The 24653-nt window shown below is 42.3% G+C and overlaps 1 protein-coding gene and 1 gene segment (V, D, J or C); one reads left to right on the top strand and one right to left on the bottom strand.

Moving 5' to 3' along the window:
- Positions 1-291: 291 nt before the first annotated feature.
- LOC113583843 (Ig kappa chain V-III region MOPC 321-like) lies at positions 292-22313 on the top strand. The segment is given in 4 exon segments: positions 292-382; positions 664-987; positions 20803-20838; positions 21865-22313. Coding segments are annotated over 4 exon segments (729 nt in total).
- LOC145657375 (immunoglobulin kappa light chain-like) lies at positions 7834-23956 on the bottom strand. The gene is made up of 4 exons (XM_081711751.1): positions 23897-23956; positions 23468-23766; positions 13750-13805; positions 7834-8142 (listed from the first exon to the last, which is right to left on the bottom strand). The coding sequence occupies exons 1-4, from the start codon at positions 23938-23940 to the stop codon at positions 7834-7836; spliced, it is 708 nt and encodes a 235-aa protein (XP_081567877.1). The 5' UTR covers positions 23941-23956.
- Positions 23957-24653: the final 697 nt, after the last annotated feature.

The raw sequence follows: 24653 nt of genomic DNA, 5'->3' as shown, positions 1-24653 counted from the left end.
CAGACAGCAGGCACAGCAGCGAGGCCGATCCCTCAAACAGCTGCAGAGAGGAAGGAGGGAGCAGAGACATGGAGGGCTTCACCGTCTGGAGAGGAGACACACCAGACAGATACGATTACACACACACACACACACACACACACACACACACACACACACACACACACATTATCATGTAAGCTAAGAGAGGTGGTATTAGAGTTATTTCCATAGAGAGAGGTCACTTTGCATGTGCAGCACCTGCTTCAGTGCTCTGGGAGTGTTTATAGTCCTGTGAGTTTAACACTTCATGACTGAGAGCTGCTTGTCCCAGCAACTTCACCCACAGCAACCATGACTTTGATCCCCATCTTCATCGGCACACTGGTCCTCTGGACTCAAGGTAACTCACTGCTTTATATTGAACAACTGTTCCAGCTAATGTCAGTCTGTGGTCATTTATATAAAATATCACATCACCATATCTGAGTAATAAATTAATCTGAATTAAATCACTTTGAAGTTTTGGTATATTATTATCTGGACTCAAGGTAACTCACCGCTTTACCTCTGTGTAGACCAACAACTTTTAACTGAAAGGCACTTTGTACAGACCTACTCTCTCTAGTTACATGTGTGGATGTCAACAAAATATTTATTCTTTTAAGCTTTTTTTATTTTCAGGATCTAGGGGTCAGGTGACTATGACTCAGGATTCAGTGAAATCTGCTCTTCCAGGACACACAGTCACCATCAGCTGTAGAATGAACCCTGCAACAACCTGCACTGGTAGTGGAAATCCATGTTTATCCTGGTACCTACAGAAACCTGGAGAAGCTCCTAAACTCCTGATCTACAACACTAACAAGAGAGAGTCAGGTATTCCAGATCGTTTTAGTGGCAGTGGATCTGGATCTGACTTCACTCTCACCATCGGTGGAGTCCAGACTGAAGATGCAGGAGATTACTACTGTCAGAGTCCACATTACATTAGTAGTAGCTGGGTGTTCACACAGTGTTAGAGAGTCGTACAAAAACCTCCCTCAGTCAGTCCACAGAGACTGCACTGCTGCAGCTGGGACCTACTGCAGGTGTTGAGGGGGAGGATGTGATACAGCACAATGACACACTCTGTGGATGAGAGGAACCACAACACACTCACTCACTACTGTTTAAGAACCATAACCTCGTAACATCATCATACAAATTTGATACACAAAAAAATTACTCCTCTGGAAAAGCCATCATTGTAACCATGGAAACTCCTTCAAGTTCAACTACATTATAACAGTGTTTCATACTGATGGATATCATATCTAAAAATTATTACATAAATAATTTATTAATTTTCTGGAAGAGTTTCAATCTGATCATTGACATTCTTTCCTGTCCAAGAAGGAAGTCTCTAGACATAAAGAACATAGTCATACTACCCTCATTTCATGTGAACAACATGTCTCAATATAGTAACCTCGCCTCACTACCACACCAGACACATGATCACGTCAGACACTGCATCTAGATTTATTGTGAATCTCCCAGACTTGTGTGACTGGGATACCCTCAAACTTGATCAAATGACTGAATGCTTAGAATCAGTATTCTGCTGCACACTCAGTGATGCTGTGCTACTTAAGAATAAAAAAAATTAGGGGCAAAAATTTGTACCTTCATATAATGACCACATTTGTAATTTAAAACAGAACACTCAAAAATATAAATGGTGCCACACTAAATTTGTAGTTTTCCATCCTGCATGGAAGGCGTGCCTTCTTAAGTATCTCATCTTATCTCTCGACCCTAATAGAAAATAACAAAAATAATCCTAAATTTCCATTTAGTACAATTACACATCTAACTAGGAATGAAAATGACACCAATACTCAGGATACATCACACATCAGTAATGAGTTCATGAGTTTCTACAATGAGAAAATTAAGCACATTATACATAATTCAGAATATTAACGTGACATCAGGCAGCTACATAGAGATCTGAACAACCAAGCCAAAAATGACTCTAGAATCCTTTACACCTATCCAAGAGCCCAAACTTACATCTCTGATCTCACACTGAAAAGCTTCCACTTGCTTACTAGATTCACTGCGCACACACTTTCTTAAGGAAATCCTACAAGTAATTGAACATTTACTAAATTTAATAAACCCCTTCTTGAACATTGGTTATCTACCTAATTTATTCAAATTAGCAGTAATTACAACACATCAAAAAATCTAACCTCAACCCATGTCAGCTGTCAACTACAGGCCGATCTCAAACCTTCCATTTAATTCCATGATCCTTGAAAAAGATGTAGCTCAACAGTTAAGCTCATATCTGAATCAGAACCTGATACATTAAGTCTTTCAGTCAGGGTTTAGGCCTCATCACAGTATGGAAACAATACTAATTAAAGAAGTTGTTGACCTGTTGTTGGCTTCTGACCAGGGTTATGTCTCTTTGATTATATTGCTTGATCTGATTGCAGCATTTGACACTAGATCACAACATTTTACTTGATAGAATCAAGAATGTTGTTGGGATTATGTGAATTGCCCTTTCCTGGTTTCAATCTTATAAACTATCACTACTAGTTTGTCAACATAAATGGAGACTTTTCAGCATACAACAAGGTTAGCTATGGTGTCCCACAAGGATCTGTTCTAGGGCCTCTGCCTTTTTCTTTATATAGGCTACCTCTAGGTGAAATTATACATAAACACTGTCTTAGTTTCCACTGCTACATTGATGATAGCCAGTTATATGTCTCAGCAAAACCAGAGGACATATATCTGCTTAGTATTATTGAGGAATACATAAAGGACATCAGACACCAGATGTTAAGAAACTTTCTCTCACTTAATTTTGACAAAACAGAAGGTCTTCTATTAGGCCCACAGACAGCTAAGAGCTCACTTTCTAATAACTTAATGAACCTCAGTGGTCTTCCAATCACATCTTCCTTAACAGTTAAAGATCTTGGCATGATTACGGATCCCAGTCTCTCATGAAATACTCATGTAAATATTATTTCTAGGACCACTTTTCTCTACCTCAGGAACATTGCAAAGATTAGGAACATGTTCTCCTCACATGATGCAGAAAAGAAAACAATAAAGATAGTAGGACGTATCATGGTATTCCATAACAATATGTTCAGGTTTAGTCCACTAATGCACAGCACTGTCCACAGAGTTCTGTGTGTTGAAATAGTGAGAAACACACAAGGAACAGGTGAGTATAATCAGTACATGGGTGATTTGGAGTGAGGCAGGTGTTTGTTATGATTCCAATCAGACTGGGCATGTCACTCCTGCTGGGAGACCGGCCAAGCGTGACATCTGGCTGTACCACTAAGTGTCTAAACAAGCTCCAGCTAGTTCACAATGCAGGAGCTGGAGTTCGTCCATTCCATTTTTTTTTATTGATTATAAAATACTTCTTATGACCTACAAAGCACTGAATGGTCTGGCCCCACAGTACCTAAGAGAACACTTAGTGCATTAAGACCCACCATGTCTGCTTAGCCAAAAGGTGCTGGCTCTTTACTAGTAACAAGAATAAGCAAATCTATTGCAGGGGGCAGAGCCTTTTCCTATAAAGATTCCACAACATGGAATAACTTTCCAGTAAATGTTACAGACTCAGACAAAGTCTCAATATTTAAGGCTAGGCTGAAAACCAATCTGGGGTCCATAGACATTGAGAGTAAACTGGGATGTTATGATGCTGTCACTTCACCTCTCTTTAGTCGTTCAAGTTTGTTGACTGAGAGTGGTGGAGTGCTGATGTTCCAGGGTGCCCTCATGCCTGTGTTTCCTTCTGACTCTTTCCTTTTAGCTGTGCTGCCATAGTTAGATGTGCTGGAGTCCATCTTTGTATATCATAGTTCCCCATTTTTTACACCCTCATATCTGGAATGCCTAATAATATAGTCTGTCTTTCTGCCAAGGTTCACCTACCCCTGATGTCATGATGTTACTGAGCCTCAACCCATTTCAGCTGGCATGGCTCCTCCCACTACCCCGATACCCCCTTGCTGTAGCCCACCACAGTTCTACCCCAAACAACTACTTCTTTGACACCCCTGACAGATGGCTTTTGGACACACATACACCTTCTAATCCAGACTAGGGCTAGAAAACTGGAATAGACATTCATTGCTCATTTAAAAAATGTTTACTATTATTCTTTCTATCACTACTTATTCTGCTCTTTATTGTTTATATTGTTGCTACTTTAGTGTTTGTTGTCAGCCAGAGGAGGATGGCCCGCACTTTGAGTCTTGGTTCCTTTCAAGGTTTCTTCCTCATGCTCTTGGGAGTTTTTCCTTGCCACTGTTGCCCTTGGCTTGCTCACTGGAGGCTTGGGCTCAAACATTTAAGGCTGCTTTATGACTGTTGTATAAAGCTCTTTATAATTAAATTGGACTTTGATTTGATTTTGAAGATTTTGCACTGATAGTGAGAATACAGTGCATTTCACTTTGACTCTCTATGACTTACTAAGCACAACATTTGCCTTCATTGTACAAGACATTATGCTACTCACATAGTGATGCTCTTAATTTCAAAGTGCTCCTGGACCAAACAATTGCTAATTGTCACAACTAGGCTAGACTGAACCTGAGAGTCAAGCGACTAGTAAACTAAAATGTTGTCCCTGGATGCTGAAAGAGATGCTGCCTACCATGTCAACACCCTGCTGGCCTCCAGGGGTGCAGACTCCTGCTCCATTACTTGGTGGACTAGGAGGGGAGTGGAGTTGAGGAAAGGAACTGGGTGCTGACCAGCCTGATTTCAGACCCAGAGCTAGTCAGGTCCTTCTATCACACTCACCCCTCTGGACCCACCTGGTCTTAGGTAGATCCTTTGGGTGGGGGGGTACTGTCACACCCCTGTTGGCATCCAGCCTACCTCACACACTGCACACACTGATCACCACTGTCACAATTAATCCCTCCTAGTGTACATGTTCCATGTTTTCCCTGTCTTTTTATTTTAGTTCCATTCCGTAGTTTTGTTTTCTCCACCCCTCGTTTGGTTTTCCACACCTGTCCCTCGTTTCTAGCCTTATTAAGTTCATGTATTTAAACCCTGTCATGTTCCCTGTGTTTTTGCTGTTCATTGTGCATGTCTGAATGTGAATGTCTTAATACCTGACAGCCTGTATCTGCCTGTTTATAAGTTTTGTACTCCATGCCTATGTGTTTCTTCTAGCCATCGTGTTTATTAGTCTTAGTTCTTCCTAGTGTCTTTGTTATAGCCTGCTTCCCCAGTTTGCCTTCGTGTCCCTTTGGTTCGTTAATCCTAGCCTTTGTTTTTGTTATGTATTTTAAAACTCTCCGTATTGGTTCTATGACCCTGTACTACTCTGACTACAACTCTCGATTCGCCCTTAATAAAGATCACTCTTCTCCGTACATGCGTCCGCCTCCTTACCTCTCACAGTTACAACCACCCTGCACATGCCAATCAACAGTCCCTATCATTTCGGTATCCTAATCACACACTTATTAGTACATTGTGTTTACCTGTCTCTTGTTTTCTTTTGAGTTATTATAATCCACAGGTACTGTCCACTATCAACTTTCCATTATTCTCTACCAGGGTCTGTCCTGCTCCAATCTGAGCTCATCATGTCTCCAAGCCTGTATTCTGCTCCTCACCTCCAGTGTTGTCCTGGTTCCTGTTAGGTTCTTTGCTTTTTATTTACCTGCTTTTGTTTTGTTAAATAAACTACTGCCTGCTGCTCCACTCACACCTCACTCCCTGACTCCAGCACCGGGTAACATGACCCTCATATTACAATCTGTGTTTTCATTATAATTAGAGTAGAATTAGAATAAATTAATTGACATTAAGTGCAATGTAGAATTGATAAAAGCTCACAAACGATTTACATCATAATTTTAAATGTTTATATCACTGACCTTGTAACTGCAATGCTAGGGTTAGGGTTAGCATTAGTACTGTACGGTAGTGTTATTAACAGTTATAGCCGCTAGGTGGCGAACGCATATTCTTTGCTGTGACATTGCTTCCGTAAGTTCATTGCAGTTTTTATTTTTTCAAGAGAGAAACTGCTGACTGTTAAGGACTGAGAGAGCGAGAGAAGCTTGCCAATAAATCAGCGCCACCAGCTAATGCAGTAGTTCCCTGGTTTCCTTTATTCCATCAAACATAACGCAGAGCTCCACTACGGAGTTGCTGAGAGAGAAAGGGTTAGTGTAACATTTGCTTTCTCCCACAAGACTGCTGTGTCACTCAGTGAGCAATGAACTTCAAAACACAAACAGCTTGTAACACTGCAAATACATATACTAAGTGTTTGCCTTTCCTTTATTTTACCTCCACAAAAATAATTTCAAGCCAGCCACAGAAACTTTTGATCTGTTGGCTTACCTCTCACAATAGATGTCATGACTGTATTAAATTTACATTAATCTGTAAATAAATTAATCTTTTCCTGTATCAGAAACCCAGACAAAACAATATTTACTGTATAACGTAAAATAATATATGATAAAGAAACAAATTAAAAAAACAGTATTCTTCAGGGGGTTTACTGTATTTTAACATGTGTTTTCAGTACAATACTGTAGGTCAGAATATATATATATAAACAATAGCAAATACATTACAGTGATACCAAATCAATATTTTCACTATATACAGTAATTCACACATATTTGTCTGCCTCTCAGTACGAGAAGTCTACAGTTGTCCTGGTCCATCCATCCTGTCCACTGCATTTGGTCACAGATTTTCATCAAAATCACACTGAATGTTATCTGGTAGGTCGTTATCTGAAATGACAGCCAGGTGTTCCAGCAGTACATGTACTGCAGTAATAGTGGAAACATCTCTTCAGTGACAACTACATCTACATTTTTTCCCTACATACACGCACATTTCAATGCAAGCATCAATAGTATAGATAGTATCCACTTTTGTATTCACAGAATAGTAACAAGGCTGCAAACAAAAAACTGAATAAAGGGAATTATCTTTCTGCTAAAATCAGAATAATCTTATGTATTTCTTATGTATTTCAAGTGTATATTTTAATTTTTCAAAATGCAACATATTTCCATCCTCAGTGATTAGACTTTTGTTGGCTTTTGAAATTAAAGTTAACTATTTTGAACAAGAGTATCTAAAAATTTGCTGTAGTTGTACAGAATTTTATTGGTGGTGAACACCGACTGAGAGATTCATGAATTTTGGAAGTGCTGATTGAAGGCCTTTTGTATCAAAGCAAAAGTATAGACAGTTTAGTTCACATAATCTATTAATATGGTGAATGTGTTAAGTGTTTTGAAAACATGGACATTGAGACATGTCTGAAACAATGGTAAAAAACTGTAATCATATAAGGTTACAGTTGATAACATTTCTATGCTTTATTACTGAGTGAATTCTGACCAAAGAGTAAAACATGAAGTGAAACCAGCACCCTCAACCTACTACACAAACAGCCAGTCTGAACCAGTAAACCAGTCAGAGAGAGAAGGTGAGTGGTGGGTGAAAGTCAGATTTACATGAACAGGGCTGAGTGGTTCTTTCTCCCAGAATAGAGCAGCAGATTTTTAACTACTACAGCCAAACTCACTCATCCACAACAAAACTGCACTGAATCTACAATTGATGAAACTCTCTCATAATACTGACAATGGTAATTAACTATAATAAAAACAGACAATGTCCAAAGTTACAGTTTATTTCACTACAATAAAGACAAAGGTATATCAACAGGACACTGAATAGAGGAAAGGTAATCTACGATTATGTGGAATTTAAACTCCATTTTAGATGTCTGTGTAAGCAGCTCTGTGTTAAATTATATCTCTGCTAGATTTCACAGTGGCTCTTTCGGAATGTGACTGGATGATTGTCGTTGTCATGGGAGACCGTACAGCCAAACTCCTCCCCATTTTCCCAGAGTGCTTTGCTGAGGGTCAGGGTGCTGCTGTGGCTGTAACAGCCGTTCTTCTCTTCTTCTACACTGGTCAGAACCCCCTCCTTCACCTCTGAGCCATCCACTGTCAAGCTTACCAGTGCCTGTGGAGAGTTGACAGACAGCAGGCAGAGCAGCGAGGCCGATCCCTCAAACAGCTGCAGAGAGGAGGGAGGGAGCAGAGACATGGAGGGCTTCACCGTCTGGAGAGGAGACACACCAGACAGATACGATTACACACACTCACACACACACACACACACACACACACACACACACACACACACACACACACACACACACACACACACACACACACTGTCATGTCAGCTAAGAGAGGAGGTATTAGAGTTATTTCCATAGAGACAGACCACTTTGCATTGTCAGCACCTGCTTCAGTGCTCTGGGAGTGTTTATAGTCCTGTGAGTTTAACACTTCATGACTGAGAGCTGCCTGCCCCAGCAACTTCACCCACAGCAACCATGACTTTGATTCCCATCTTCATCTGCACACTGGTCCTCTGGACTCAAGGTAACTCACTTCTTTACCCCTCTAGTGATATATTCATCTGAATCAATAATAACTAGGACCATTAATATTAATAATTAACAATTGCTATGACCATTAATATCAATAATCAAGATTAACTATGACCATTATTCCCCCCACCAGGATCCCAAGGTCAAGTAACAGTGACTCAGGATTCAGTAAAATCTACTCTTCCAGGAGACACAGTCACCATCAGCTGTAGAACCAACCCTGAAGTGTATGTCTATGATGATGGAGATTAAGCTTTATTCTGGTATCTACAGAAAACTGGAGAAGCTCCTAAACTCCTGATTAGATATGTGAACACACTACAGTCAGGTATTCCAGCTCGTTTCAGTGGTAGTGGATCTGGATCTGACTTCACTCTGACCATCAGTGGAGTCCAGACTGAAGATGCCGGAGATTACTACTGTCAGAGTATACATGAGATCAGTGATAGCTTGGTGTCCACACAGTGTTAGAGAGTCATACAAAATCCTCCCTCAGTCAGACTGCACAGAGACTGCTGCAGCTGGGACCTACTGCAGGTGTTGAGGGGGAGGATGTGATACAGCAAAATGACACACTCTCTGCACGAGCGGAACCACAACACACTCACTCACTAATGTTATAGGCTTATGTGCACTTTTTATGTCAGAATAACATTGTAAAAATATGATACTTTTCTTTATATAATTATTCCTCTGGAAAAGTCATCAGTGTAACCATACTCCTTCCAGTTCACCTACATTGTAATAGTTGTAATGTCCTATGCTGATGTCCTTGTAACATAGTGAACACTAATGTTAAACACCCAACAGTTAAAACTCTAATGTTCTTATCAGCATTAGTAATGGTGTCTCCTCCTGTAGCTCTACCTTTATAATGCAGTTGACACACCCTTGTTAACACCCCTCTCCACCCTGGCCTATCAGCACCCAGCATTACCTGTTTCGTTGTTAAGCCACGCCCACTCACCTGATTAGTTACAGCAGTGCTAATATAATCTGTGATCTGTATTATTGCTGCAAACTGAACATAATGTCTGATCATAACGCCTTTGTCTTAAACTGCAGATGACATGATGGTCTAAACAAAAGAAAAACACCACGACACATGTAGTTCTGTTTGTCCAGTGATTGGATGATTCTCTTTGTAGAGGTGTGGTGATTGAATGGTTCTCTGTGTGGAGGTTTGGTTATTGGATAATTCTATGTTTAGAGTTGCAGTGATTGGACGATTATCTGTGTAGAGGTGTGGTGATTGGACAATTCTGTGTGGACCTGTGATGATTGGATGACTCTTTGTTTGGAGGTGTGGTGATTGGATGATTCTCTGTGTGGCGGTGTCGTGACTGGCTTATTCTCTATGTGTGAAGGTGTAACAGCCACTTATAAAATGTATCTGGTTCCACACTGCATGAACACACACACACACACACACACACAAATCAAATCAATCAGATGTCACAAAGCAGCTTTGCAAATGTTCAAGTGCAAGCCCCTAGTGAAAAAGCCAAGGGCAACAGTGAAAAGGAAAAACTCCCTAGAGCATGACGAAGAAACATTGAGAGGAACCAAGACTCAAGGGGAGGGGGGGCATCCTCCTCTGGCTGACAACGGTCACCAGAATAATAACAATTTTAAGAGAAAGATTATTATCGCCTAGATTCAGACCTCAGTTCATACCAGTCTCTCCTTTCCCAGGTCTCACTGGAAGTAACATCTGCAAAGTTATTCTACTACAGAGAAAAAATTTAATCATCATCATCTGATCCACACAAGCTCTTCACTATTTTTTCTTCTCTCCTGAATCCTCCCCCTCCTTCCTCATCTCTTACTCCTGAGGATTTTATCACCTTCTTTGAGGAGAAGGTTGCAGCAAACTGCCAGTCCTTTTCCTCTGTTCCCACTCCTCCAATCAGTGTGCATTCCCCTACACCCAATTCTCTGACTTCTTTTTCTCCTCTCTCCTCAGACGAAATGCTTCAACTCCTGACTTTCAGCAATCCGACTACATGTCCGCTGGATCCAATTCCTTCCACTCTTTTCCAGAAAATCACAAAAGATCTGCTTCCTTTCATCTCTGTCATTATCAACAACTCATTATCTTCTGGATATGTGCCAACTGCATTCAAAACTGCCAGGGTGGTACCAATCCTCAAGAAGGTCACACTTGATAGCTCCAATGTTACCAACTACAGACTGTCAATTCTTTCTTTCCTCTCAAAAGCCCCTTGAATGAGCAGTTTACAGTCAATTGTTTTTCCTCACCCAGAACCAGCTGCATGATCCCAATCAATCTGGCTACAAACTGGCACATTCTACAGAAACAGCCCTCATAGCAGTGATGGAGAAACTTCATGCTGGTAAAGCTGCCAAACTGCCATCTGTTTTGATTCTTTTGTACCTTTTGGCAGCCTTTGACACAGTGCACCACAACATTCTTCTCTCTGTTCTCTCCAGGCTTGGTGTGACTGGCTCTGCATGGAAATTGTTTTAGTCCTATCTGGAGGGACCGTCCTATCACGTGACATGGAGAGGATCCACATCTAAACCGTGTAAACTCTCCACCGGTGTTCCACAGGGCTCAGAATTAGGCCCTTTTCTCTTCTCTTTGTATACTCGTTCACTTGACATAATACCTTCTCATGGTTTCTCCTACCACTGCTATGCTGTTGACACTCAAATATTTCATTCTTTTCCGACCTCCGACATGCAAGATGGCACCGGTGAGGTCAGCTGCCGTCACGACTGCTCCGTCCACACCTGGCACTTTTTTCGCTCTTTTCGCTCTTCCCGCTACCCCTGATTTCTTCACAGCCCTTCTCTCCACACCACGACGCATATCTCGTACATCAGAGATGCCCTTATTTCTATTAATATACATAGCACTCACCTCAAGCCGTCTCTAACCCCAGACCCAAGATGGCAAACAGAGATCCTGAGGGAAAACAAAGGATGCAACGCGAGGAAAAGGCCTCGAGGGAAGCGAGCCAGCGTCAGGAACAGGCTGAGAGCTCGGGCACACCAAGCTCCCTTACCCAGCATCCTGCTAGCCAATGTCCAGTCTCTGGACAACAAGCTCGACGACCTCCGGGCCAGGATAAAGTTCCAGAGGGACATTCAGGACTGCAATCTCCTCTGCTTCACCGAGTCGTGGCTGAACCCAGCGGTACCAAACCATCCAGCCAGCCAAGTTCTTTTCGGTTCACCGTATGGACAGGACGGCAGATTCGGGGAAGTCGAGAGGTGGTGGAGTGTGTGTGATGGTAAACAACAGCTGGTGCAACAATGCCAATGTTGTTACTCTCGCCCGCTCCTGCTCACCCAACCTGGAGCTGCTCGCCCTCGAGCTTCGTCCTTTCTAGCTTCCCCGGGAGTTCACTTCGGTCATCATCAACACCATGTACATCCCACCTCAGGCCAACATAGACACTGCACTGTGTGAACTTCATGAGGCTCTCACGCAGTTTCAGGCACAGCACCAGGAGGCTGCACTTATCGTGGTTGGGGATTTCAACAGCGCTAACCTCAAGTGTGCAGTGCCCAACCTTTACCAGCATGTAACGTTCCCCACCAGGGGAAATAGGACACTCGACCACTGCCACACCCCATACAAGGACAGCTACAAGGCACTAGCTCATCCACCGTTTGGTAAGTCGGACCACGCCGCCATCTTCCTCATACCAAAATATAAACAAAGGGTGAAACGGGAAGCTCTGGTTCAGAGGGAGGTTGCGCACTGGACAGACTAATCAGTGGCTGCTCTGCAGGACGCTCTGGATGACGTAGACTGGGACATGTTCCGGCGCAGCACTGATGATGTCAGCGAGTTTACGGAGGCAGTAGTAGGGTTTATTGGGAAACTGGTGGATGACACGATTCCAAGAATCACCATCAAGCCCTGGGTGGACAGAACCATCCGCGAGGCTCTGAACTCTCGCACTGCTGCCTACAGTGGGAACATGGACGAGAACAAGTCTGCAGCATACGGAGTGCGCAGGGCGGTGAGGGAGGCGAAGCGGCACTATGGGAAGAAACTAGAGACACAGTTCCAGCAGAGTGGCTCTAGATCCTTGTGGCAGGGACTACGGAAGATCACAGACTACGGGAGCCCACCCTCTGGACTGATGAGTGCGGATGAGTCTCTGGCGAACGAGCTGAATACATTCTTTGCTCGCGTTGAGGCTACATCTAGCAGCACTAATGCTAGCCGCGCTAATGCTAACAGCGCTAATGCTAGCAGCGCCAATGCTAACAGCACTAGTGCTAATGGTACTATTGGCGCAGCCAACGGTGCATGCGCAGAGCCCACCATAGAACAGCGCCCTCTCATCATCATGGAGAATGACGTGAGGAGAGTGTTTAAAAGGGTGAATACCAGGAAGGTGGTGGGACCAGACGGTATCTGCGGGAGGGTCCTCAAAGCCTGCGCAGATCAGATAGCCCTGGTATTCATCGACATCTTCAATCTCTCCCTGACGCTCGGTATCGTCCCGTCCAGCTTCAAGCAATCCACCATCGTCCCCGTCCCGAAGAAACCTTGACCCTCCGACCTCAATGACTACCACCCTGTTGCCCTCACATCAGTCATGATGAAGTGCTTTGAAAAGCTAGTCAGAGACTTCGTCACCTCTTCACTGCCAGCCTCCATGGACCCACTGCAGTTTGCATACCGCCACAACTGCTCCACTGATGATGCAATTGCACATCTGCTCCACACCACACTGACCCACCTGGACAAAGGGAGAGGAAATTATGTTAAAATGCTGTTTGTAGACTACAGTTCAGCATTTCACACCATCATCCCCTCCAGACTAGCAAGTTGGGGGATCTAGGACTGCATACATCCCTGTGCGACTGGATCTCCAACTTCCTAACAGACAGACCACAATCGGTACGGGTGGGCAACTGTGTCTCATCCACCCTCACACTCAGCACTGGAGCTCCTCAGGGTTGTGTCCTAAGCCCCCTGCTCTACTCACTGTACACCTACGACTGCACAGCCACTTTCAGCTCCATCATCATTGTCAAGTTTGCTGACGACACCGTTGTCATGGGCCTGATCTCAGACAACGATGAGAGGGCCTATCTGGAGGAGATTAAACACCTGGAAAACTGGTGCCAGGAAAATAATCTCCTCCTAAACGTCAGTAAGACAAAGGAGCTGATCGTGGATTGCAGCAAGAAGCAGGAGCAGCACTACCAACCTGTGAGGATCAGTGGAACCACAGTGGAGAGAGTAGATAGTTTCAGGTACCTTGGTGTTCACATCTCGCAGGACCTGTCCTGGTCCCGCCACACCAACTCCTTGGCAAAGAAGGCTCATCAGCATCTTTACCACCTCAGATGCCTAAGAGACTTCAGACTGCCCTCCACGGTATTGCGGAACTTCTACACCTGCACTATTGAGAGCATCCTCATGGGGAACATTACAGTCTGGTTTTGGAACAGCACGAAGCAGGACAGACAAGCACTCCAAAGGGTGGTGTGTTCAGCAGAGCACATCACTCATACGGAACTTCCTGAACTTGGTCTGCAGAACCAGACCAAGGCCAGGAGGATTGTGAAGGACCCCACCCATCCCAACAACAGGGTCTTCTCTCTGTTGAGGTCAGGGAAGCGCTTTTGCTCCCTGCTGACCAAGACAGAGAGACTGAAGAGGATCTTTTTCCCACAGGCCATTCGGGCCCTGAATCAGGGCAACTGATAAACTGTGGGGACCACCACCACCATGTAACTTTAAATAATCAATTGTAAGCTGGAACTGTACATTGTGTACATACATTTATACATATCCATATATACATTGTACATTGTGTATATAAACATATACATATATTGTACATACATTGTTAATATATTTTTGTACATATATAGAATATATATTTCTCTATGCACCCGTTTTCTTTTTCCTCAGTTTGGACAGAGCACTCTCAACCATTTCACTGCGAGTTATACTGTGTATGACTATGTATGTGACAAATAAACCAAACTTGAACTTGAACTTGATCTCCAGACGTATCTCGCCATGCTTGACTGACATTGTATCATGGATGACAGCCCACCACTTGAAGCTCAACCCCAGTAAAACTGAGCTTCTGTTCATCCCAGGTACCCCCAACTCTTACCATGACCTCACTGTTTCCTTTGAGAACTCCCTGGTATCACCATCCGAAGCTGCCCGTAGCCTGGGCATAACTTTGGACAACCAGTTGTCATTCTCAACTCATGTTTTTAATTTAACCTGGTCTTGCAGATTCCTCCTTTGTAACATATGAAGGATTCGACCCTTTCTTTCGCAGGAAGCTACCCAGGTGCTTGTGCAGTTTCTTGTGATCTCAAAGCTAGACTACTGCAACTCGCTACTTGCTGGTCTTACTCTAAGAGCCATCAAACCTCTACAACTTGTCCAGAATGCAGCAGCACGACTGGTCTTCAATCTTCTGAAGTTCACACGTGTTACTCCACTGCTGCGCTCCCTTCATTGGCTCCCTGTAGCTGCACACATCATATTTAAAACCTTGATGCTTGCCTACAAATCCAAAAATTGACCAGCCCCTTCATACATGAGGTCAATGGTCAAAGCCTGATCCGTACCTCGAGTACTTCGAACCTCAAGTACGGCTCAGCTTGAAATACCTTGCTTCAGGTCTCATGGACGACAAGCATCGAGATTATTTTCTGTCCTGGCTCCAAGATGGTGGAATGAACTCCCACTTGCTGTCCGGACAGCAGAGTCCCTTGCAGTCTGCAAATGCAGACTGAAGACCCATCTATTTGTATATTTAAAGGATAACTGACACTGCTCTCATATTGACTGACTAATTTAATTCTTTTTGTTGGGTACTGTTTATATTGTTTAACAAATTCTAGTACATATTGTTTATAGCACTTATTATTGTTTAAGATAGACCTTATGTATTTTATACTTCTAGGTATCAGCATTAATTCCTGTATTCTAGTTCATTGGTATGTTTGATTCTAACCTACTGTACTGTACTTGGATATATTCTATGTGTAAATGACAAAGCACTTGTAAGTCGCTCTGGTTAAGAGCGTCTGCTAAATGATGTAAATGTAAATGTAAATGTAAATGGACAGAGAGAAGCTCTACTGAACAGATCTTGGACTGGACCACAGTGCTCTTGTTTTGGTTATGAGAGAGCTACTGGAGGGAGACATTTTCTGTGTGTTTCTGGAATGAGGAGAGAGTGCTCAGAGTGTGCAATGACAGGCTATATGAGTATTCTTCACTCCTGGAGTTCCAGCATGACACAGTTTAGTGTTTTCAGTGTTTTCAGTGTTCTCACAGAACTGGACCTGCAGTATTGTGTGTTTTGTCTTTATGGTTGTTCATAGATGTGTGTGTTCAATAGTGTATGAGTGTGTTGTGGTTCCTCTCGTCCACAGAGTGTGTCATTGTGCTGTATCACATCCTCCCCATATCAGCAGGACTGAGAAACAGCTCTGACAGCCCTTATCTAAGGGGCCCCAGTGCTACACAGTCATTGTAGACAGTGGGTTTCCCTTCTAGGATGAGTGTTAGTGTGGCAGATATATTTTGATTCAAGTAACTGAACTTGGACTCGCTCATGTGCCTTTGTACATGTGGTGAGGTAGAGACTGAGAAAATAGCACCTTCTGTGGCTGTTATTGGTAGATTGGTGATGGCACACACCTGCACGGGGTTCAGTGTCCTGTCTATTTAAACCACCGTCTGTGTGTGCCTCATTGTTGGTCATTGTTGATGTAGCGTGCTTATGTAGTGTTTAGTGTCGGTTAAATGTCACCGTTAAATGTCATTAAACGTTTCACAAAGTCAAGGGAGTCTGTGCGTCCAGCTCCGCGCCCTGCGGCACTCGGGCAGCCGTTATAGAATGATCATTCACCACAGGACGCTAGCTCCCTCAGCAAGGGACAGACTTCCTAGCGGGAGATGCGTAGCCCCCACCCCCGCACTGCTGCCTGGATCCCAGGATATTGGGGAGAGGACCGCGACCAGTGTCGACGTCCACTCCGGAGGTGGAGGGGAACACCCCCAGGAATATCTTGGGAGGCGTCCTGAGGTTATCAAGCCTGGGCTGAGGAGTAAAGAGGGCGGGTTGGTGGAGTCATCGGGATCTCTGGAGGGCAGTGTTGAAGCCTGAGTCCCTTCCCTTCAGTGGACTCGTCAGCAAGACTGGAGGGGTCCGCCCAATGGCTCGGAGGCAAACTGCCTCTAGGGCGCTCCAAGAGCAGTGGAGGAGAGGTGGACCGTTCAGGTGAGGAGCACGCCCGGAACTGGGGCAAACTTGCACCCCCGCGTGTCTGTTGAGGCCGAGGACATGTCTACATGCTTATGTAGTGGTTAGTGTTGGTGTATGTTAGCCTCCGTCAATGTTTATGTATTCTGTGTTAACGTTCACGTTGTGTAAAACCGTTTGTGTGTTCACGTTCACCGTTTATGTTATGTGTGAGTGCCACCGTTAAATGTCATTAAATGTTCACAAAGTAGAGGGAGTCTGTGTGTCCTGCTCTGCACCCTGCGGCACTTGGGCAGCTGTTACAGAGTGAGAAACACGGCTCTTTACAATCTGTGAAAAAATGTTCAATTGCACTGTAGTTACTTGAATTGAGATATTAATAAAATTAAACAATATCTGTTCCATAGACACAGTGAAGAGTACAACACACTGTCATACTTTCTTAAAAGAACCTTGCACCATTAACAATAATTCAAATAATAGAACTAAATTATGAAGCGAAAATATACACTGCACAAAACTACACCACCTGCTGCCAGAACAAACAAAATCACAATTATTTCGACCGCATGATATTTCACCAGCAAACCAGCTAGCGAACTCTTGGTTATCACTATATGCCTGCTAATATAAACTCAACTTATACTGATGTGTTTCATGTTATTGACATTTCAATAAAAGAGCAAACACTGACCTGCAATCACAATATATCATACATTGTAGTCTTGTCAGCATACAGCATCTGTCTTCATGAAACAGGCTAATTAATCATAAACTAGCATTGAAAAGTAGCATCGATACGCATTTAAAACAGTAAGAAATACAACTGAAGGAATGTTTGTTTATAAATGTAACTTTGTGTACGTATATATTTATTAATCTGACTTCGGAGATAAAGATAATCCTTTAAATTATTCTTATTCCTTAAATTATTATTTAATTGTTGACTGAACTCAGTAAAGGGAGCAGGACTTACAGCAGTGCATAATCTGTTCTGTGTAATTCAGTGTATAATATGTTCTGCTGTGAATATCCCAAAACTCTCTAATTTTCACCATGTAGACCAGGAGTTTAGGAGCTTCTCCAGGTTTCTGCAGGTACCAGTGTAACTCTTCAACGCCACTAGTCCATTGGCGCACTGCAGGGTTGGTTCTACAGCTGATGGTGACTGTGTGTCCTGGAAGAGCAGATTTCATTGAATCCTGGGTCACAGTCACCTGACCCCTAGATCCTGAAAATAAAAAAAGAAGAAACATTTTGTCAATATGCACACATGTAGCTAGAGATAGTAGGTCTGTACAAAATGTCTTTCAGTTAAAAGTTGTTGGTCTACACAGAGGTAAAATGTTACCTTGAGACCAGAGGAGCAGTGTGCAGATGAAGATGGGGATCAAAGTCATGGTTGCTGTGGGTGAAGTTGCTGGGACAGGCAGCTCTCAGTCATGAAGTGTTAAACTCACAGGACTATAAACACTCCCAGAGCACTGAAGCATGTGCTGACAATGCAAAATGGCCTCTCTCTATGGAGTGATCTTCATAATGTCATGGGAGTAAAGATGATCACATTGATACAGTTTATTAGACACTCTGTTCAATATGGAACCCCGTTATTACAGTTCAGTTTTCTCTGTAGACCTGGTAAAATAGACTCTTTAATGACTCTAACCAGACAGAATTATTGTCCTTGTTAAGGACGTGTGCTCAGCAGTGAATTCTCAGCACTCTGTCTCCACTGAGTCCTGACTCCTGCTCTCAATTAGGACCTCAGGTCCTTATGGCACATATAAACACTTCCTGGATCCATGGTTATGTTTGGGAAGTCCTGCCTCTGCTACTGTCTGCAGTTCTAATCTTGTTCAGGTCTGTGGGAATATTGGGGCAGACAGAAGGGAAAAATCTTTAGTTTATGAATTATTTATTAATATGCAAAGAACTAATAAATTTAGTCATATCAAATAAAATTGAATTTGCTTTAATACTGTAACGCGGCAGCCCGAATGCCGAAGGGCGTGGAGCAGGACGCAGAGACTCTCTCGACATGGACGAACATTTATTTATGTAAAACACAAAGGACGAAAATGGCACTCACGTGTAAACACAAACAATGAACTTAAGCACACTAAATACTAACGACGTCTAACATTTAACACGATATTAAACAAACATAGTTAAGACTTGATACATATAGTTACACAAGACATGCTACATTCACAATGACCAACACATTGCACACAATGACAAGGTTTTATATACATAAAGATGAACAAGGTGCAGGTGTGTACAGGTGTTGTTACAAACAAAACAGCCCTCCCACTGCACATGGCGGGCCAAACCACCAATACATTTTGCTAATTTAAATGAGAATGAATATTGTAGGGTCAGCACAGAATAAAAACATGAAATGCCATTTTCAAACCAAACAACACACTGTTTATTCAGCAGAATAGTTAATATTTCACTGTTAATCAGTAACAGAAAAGGCCCCAAACTGATGAGGAGAGGGGGAAAATAACTAAAAGAACTCACACACAGGGAGGGAGACACCCTGAAATATGATCAAAGACAGACTAAATGTAAAGATGATTCTCAGGGCCCTTGACTGACAGGGGCCATAAAAATGATGGAGTAGTGAAGTAGTGAAGTAGTGTAATAATTTAGTAGTGTAGTAGTGTAGTAGTGAGTAGTGTGGTAGTTTAGTAGTGGAGTAGTGGAGTAGTTTAGTAGTGTAATAGTGGAGTAGTGGAGTAGTTTAGTAGTGCAGTAGTATATTAGTGTAATAGTTTAGTAGTGGAGTAGTGTAGTAGTGTAATAGTTTAGTTGTGGAGTAGTGGAGTAGTGTAATAGTTTAGTAGTGGAGTAGTGCATTAGTGTAATAGTTTAGTAGTGTAGTAGTGGAGTAGTGTAATAGTTTAGTAGTGGAGTAGTGTGGTAGTTTAGTAGTTTAATAGTGCAGTAGTATATTAATGTAATAGTTTAGTAGTGGAGTAGTGGAGTAGTTTAGTAGTGTAATAGTGGAGTAGTGGAGTAGTTTAATAGTGCAGTAGTATATTAGTGTAATAGTTTAGTAGTGGAGTAGTGTATTAGTGTAATAGTTTAGTAGTGTAGTAGTGCATTAGTGTAGTAGTGGAGTAGTGCAATAGTTTAGTAGTGGAGTAGTGCATTAGTGAAATAGTTTAGTAGTGGAGTAGTGGAGTAGTGCAGTAGTGGAGTAGTGTAATAGTTTAGTAGTGTAGCAGTGGAGTAGTTTAATAGTGGAGTACTGCAGTAGTAGTGTAGTGTAATAGTGTAGTAGTAGGATGGTGGGATGCTGAGGTGGCATGGTGGTGGTGGGGCCCTTGACTGACAGGGCCTCTAACAAACTGTAGTGGTGGTTATACTGTCAAAAGCTGTCAAAAGTCTATGGTCGCGCCCCTGTTTGTTACTGTCTGCATTTTAGCAAACGTCATATCTGTCTCATTTAAAGTAAAGCGTATGTGAATAGTTCCTTTAGCGACCAGCAGAGGTCGGTATTTGTAAAACGTTCTAACTCTCCGTACCTTCAGTATGAGGTATTCTGCAGGTTACTGTAGGCCGGGTCTGTCTGTATCAGGATTGCAGGACTTTGGTGTACGAATCGAGAACGCTGACAGTAAGAATAAACACGAAATAAGTATGTAATAAAAAAAAACTGACTCAGTTTTCTTTTACTTTTATTTAATTACATTAACAAATATTCACTCTAATTCGGAGGTTTCTCTTAACAGCATTTTGTCGGCACGTTGTACAATAGTCAACAAGTTTGGTTATTACCATGCAGCTTATTCTAATGTTATAATTCTAACTATAATGTTCATTTTACGATAAAAATGTGAGACCTGATAAAACGTGTGAAAATTAATACAAATAAAATATATTTTAGTTAATAGCTTAAACACCCAAACATGACATTGGTTTAGATATTATACTGCTTTAAAGCTTGTTAATGAGCGAGATCCATTAATATTGGACTATTAGTTAGAACTAGTGCGGTGTGAAGCGCTGAGAGAGCGGCATGTTTCCAGCGGGAGGTTTTTGTACGACCACTGAACGAGTTTGTATCACTGTGGTGGACTTTTGGTGGAGGGACAAAACTGTCAGTTGGACGTAAGTAACTTTTTACTATTTATACGAAAGTAATTTGATTAAAATGTTTCTGGAAAATGTTCAGTAATTATGTGTACTTCATCTTCATTATAAATAATAATGTAATTTTTTCAGTTTGAATTATATCTTGATCAAACAGCAGTACGCGAGGAGGTTTAGGCTTTACCACGAGCATTTGTTTCTGAAACGAATTTCCCTCTTAAAATAAAATAAATACAAATGTGTACAAATATATAGAACACTAAAAGATAAATTAAAAATAAGATTGTTCAGTATTATCTGCATTTAGAAATATTCCATAACGCAGCTGCAGAACTAGAAAACAGCATTTAGGCTACAAGTTAGTTTAGGATATTATTAGTATTTTAAATCTTAGCCGTTAAATCCTACATTTGTAGAAGGAAAGTACTTGTACTTTGTATAGAGTGAAATACCGAAATAATAGTTTTTTTATTTTGTAAAAATTATCGTTTGAAGTCTTCGGTGACTATTTATTGGAAAAACAGAATGATAAATTAAAAGTTGGCGATTATTATGGGTGGTCACATTTACATCAAAACCGTACCACATCTGTTAGGTGCAGTCAATGTTGGGTTAAGACTGCATGATATACACACACAGTCTGTGTTATAGGTTATAATTAACGGTGTTAGTTATCGATTATAGATTACATTTTTGAAGCCATATCAGATGTACGCTGCAGTTGTACTCCGACAGATGTTTCTGAGACACGACATTTTAAATAATCTACTGTTATCGTTAATTAATAAATATCCTTAATTAAAAACTGAAATATTTCTTTAAAAAAAACTAAAGTAAGTTATAAATAGAATATAATTCATTTGTAATGCATCACTGTTCATCGTTCTGCTGTATAAGAAATAAGGGAAATGAAACTGTGAACACACACACACACACACACAAACACACACACACACACACACACACCTGTTGACTCCACAGTCTCTGTAATGATTGACAGGTGTCCCTGCGTATGTGAGCTGTAGACTGGGTTGTGTCTCCTAGGTGACGCCCCGCCCACCCTCATGGTCCTGCCCCCCTCCAGTGTACAGCTGCAGCAGGAGAAGGTCACACTCGTGTGTCTGGCCAACAAGGGCTTCCCCTCAGACTGGAAGCTGAGCTGGAAGGTGGCTGGTAGCAGCTGGAGCTCGGGGGTGAGCCAGAGCCCCGGGCTTCTGCAGAAGGACGGCCTCTACAGCTGGAGCAGCACCCTGACCCTCCAGAAGGAGGAGTGGCTGAAGAAGACAGTGACCTGTGAGGCCACCAAGGACTCCCAGTCTCCTGTCACACAAACATTGAGTAGAGAGCAGTGTGCTGAGGAGTGAAGCTCCTACAATCCTCTGCTTTATTCTACACACTCTCTTCTGCTTCACTGGGACTTTACAACACAAATTTGGGCTTCACTCATAAAATGGTCTTCTGCTTTGACATTTCAATAAAATCCTTAAATCTAACTCTCTTTACATTTATTCTTTCCACGTAGAATTCTAGTTTGAAATATTTACATTAAAATGAGAAAAAGATTTACAAAAAGACAGTACAAATACTATGAATTAATTTAATTAAAAGAAAACAATTTCACAAAAACACATTTAACATGCTACCTTATATACGTGTGTTGATTTTTAACATCAATAAAATAATTTAGCACACATCAACTACCAGAACACGTTATAAAGAAAAAGCACGACACACAACTGTAACATAAACCCCATTTAGTCATTCTAAGAGATTTTCGACTTCAGCTGAAATGTAATGAGTAAAACATCTGAAAGTTTAAAGTGGAATGAAAAAAGTCCATCCCATTTTAGAAACATGTGAGACCAACGTGAGCATTAAGAGAAAGTGTGAAAGCACACTTGGTGTGTTCCTAATGTTTCCAGTCCCTCTGTAGCTAAGTCCCATAATGCTAATATGAGGCAGGATGTTTCTCCATACTGATGTTGAAACTAAAGTGATGGGACTCTAAGCTTACTCTGGACCCCTGGGGACACTGGACATCTGGACAGAGTGCTGCTCTATTCTGGGAGTGTGGAGGACACCCTGTCCATGTAAATCTGACTCTCACACACAGTACAGACTGGGCCAGCTGAGCTACACTTTCATTTGTTCTTCTGGTTCAGGTCTGTTGATGGGTCTCCATATGTTTACTGAGACATTTCCTACTGCAGTACTCTGAATGTGAGGTTATATTTTATTATTGTGTGCAGGCTGTATGCAGTAGAGGTTAAATAAGGTGATCTACTAGTTTAACTTTGGGAAACACTGGGTGAGGAGTAAACACCCCTGAACAGTAAAGTTACATGATTCATTTTGACTGTGAAGTGTTTGTTCATTGATTGTGTAGTTTATGTGTGTGTGTGTGTGTTCTGTCTCTTGTTCAAATCTGACATACAAAAGTACATGTTAACCATAAACAGTAGTGAGTGTGGTGTTGTTCCGCTCGTGCACAGAGTGTGTCATTGTGCTGTATCACACGCTCCCCCTCAACACCTGCAGTAGGTCCCAGCTGCAGCAGAGCAGTCTCTGTGCAGTCTGACTGAGGATGGTTTTTGTACGACTCTCTAACACTGTGTGAACAGATCTGTACTACTGATATAATGGTAACTCTGACAGTAATAATCTCCTGCATCTTCAGTCTGGACTCCACTGATGGTCAGAGTGAAGTCAGATCCAGATCCACTACCACTGAAATGAGCTGGAGTTCCTGACTGTAATGTGTTCACATATCTAATCAGGAGTTTAGGAGCTTCTCTGGGTTTTTGCAGGTACCAGTGTACGCAATCATCTCCATCACCATCACGGTACACTGCAGGGTTGGTTCTACATCTGATGATGACTGCGTCTCCTGGAAGAGCAGATTTCACTGCAGGAGTCTGAGTCACTGTTACTTGACCTTGGGATCCTGGTGGGGAAAAATGATTATTTTCAGATTCATTTATTCTTCAGTATTGAGTATGTGATACTTTATGAAAAGGCTGGGTTATGAAACAATGGATTAATTTTAGATGGATACATCACCACAGAGGTAAAGCAGTGAGTTACCAGCAGTGTGCAGATGAAGATGGGGATCAAAGTCATGGTTGCTGTGGGTGAAGTTGCTGAGACAAGCAGCTCTCAGTCACGCAGTGTTAAACTCACAGGACTATAAACACTCCCAGAGCACTGAAGCAGGTGCTGACAATGCAAAGTGGCCTCTCTCTATGGAAATAACTCTAATACCTCCTCTCTTAGCTGACATGATAATGTGTATGTGTGTGTGTGTGTGTGTGTGTGTGTGTGTATGTGTGTGTGTGTGTGTGTGTGTGTGTGTGTGTGTGTGTGTGTGTGTGTATATGTGTGTGTGTGTGTGTTTAATCGTATCTGTCTGGTGTGTCTCCTCTCCAGTCGGTGAAGCCGTCCTGTCTGAGGGATCGGCCTCACTGCTCTGCCTGCTGTCTGGATACTCTCCACAGGGGGCGCTGGTGAGCTGGACAGTGGATGGCTCAGAGGTGGAGGAGGGGGTTCTGACCAGTGTAGAAGAAGAGAAGAACGGCTGTTACAGCCACAGCAGCACCCTGACCCTCAGCAGAGCACTCTGGGAAAAGGTGGAGGAGTTTGGCCGTACGGTCTCCCATGACAACGACAATCATCCAGTCACATTCCGAAAGAGCCACTGTGAAATCTAGCAGCTCCAATATAGAATTTAACTAGAGCTTCTTACACAGACATCTAAAATGGAGTTTAATTCTACATAATCTTAGATTACGTTTCCTCTATTCAGTGTCCTGTTGATATGCCTTTGTCTTTATTGT

This window comes from Electrophorus electricus, chromosome 4, assembly GCF_041902795.1.
Source record: "Electrophorus electricus isolate QZ-2024a chromosome 4, ASM4190279v1, whole genome shotgun sequence".
NCBI lineage: Eukaryota > Metazoa > Chordata > Actinopteri > Gymnotiformes > Gymnotidae > Electrophorus > Electrophorus electricus.
The sequence above is the reverse complement of the archived record's forward strand: the minus strand, read 5'-3'. Positions and strand labels throughout refer to the sequence as shown.

What these genes read in the sequence shown, in the direction of transcription:
- LOC145657375 (XM_081711751.1), bottom strand. Translation starts at nt 23,940, where the DNA reads ATGACTTTGATCCCCATCTTCATCTGCACACTGCTGGTAACTCA. An exon ending in TGCACACTGCTGGTAACTCA is followed by an intron (nt 23,767 to 23,896) that starts CTGCTTTACCTC and finishes TTTTTCCCCACC; the next exon opens with AGGATCCCAAGGTCAAGTAA. An exon ending in GCGGGACCAGGACAGGTCCT is followed by an intron (nt 8,143 to 13,749) that starts GCGAGATGTGAA and finishes TCTCCTCTCCAG; the next exon opens with ACGGTGAAGCCCTCCATGTC.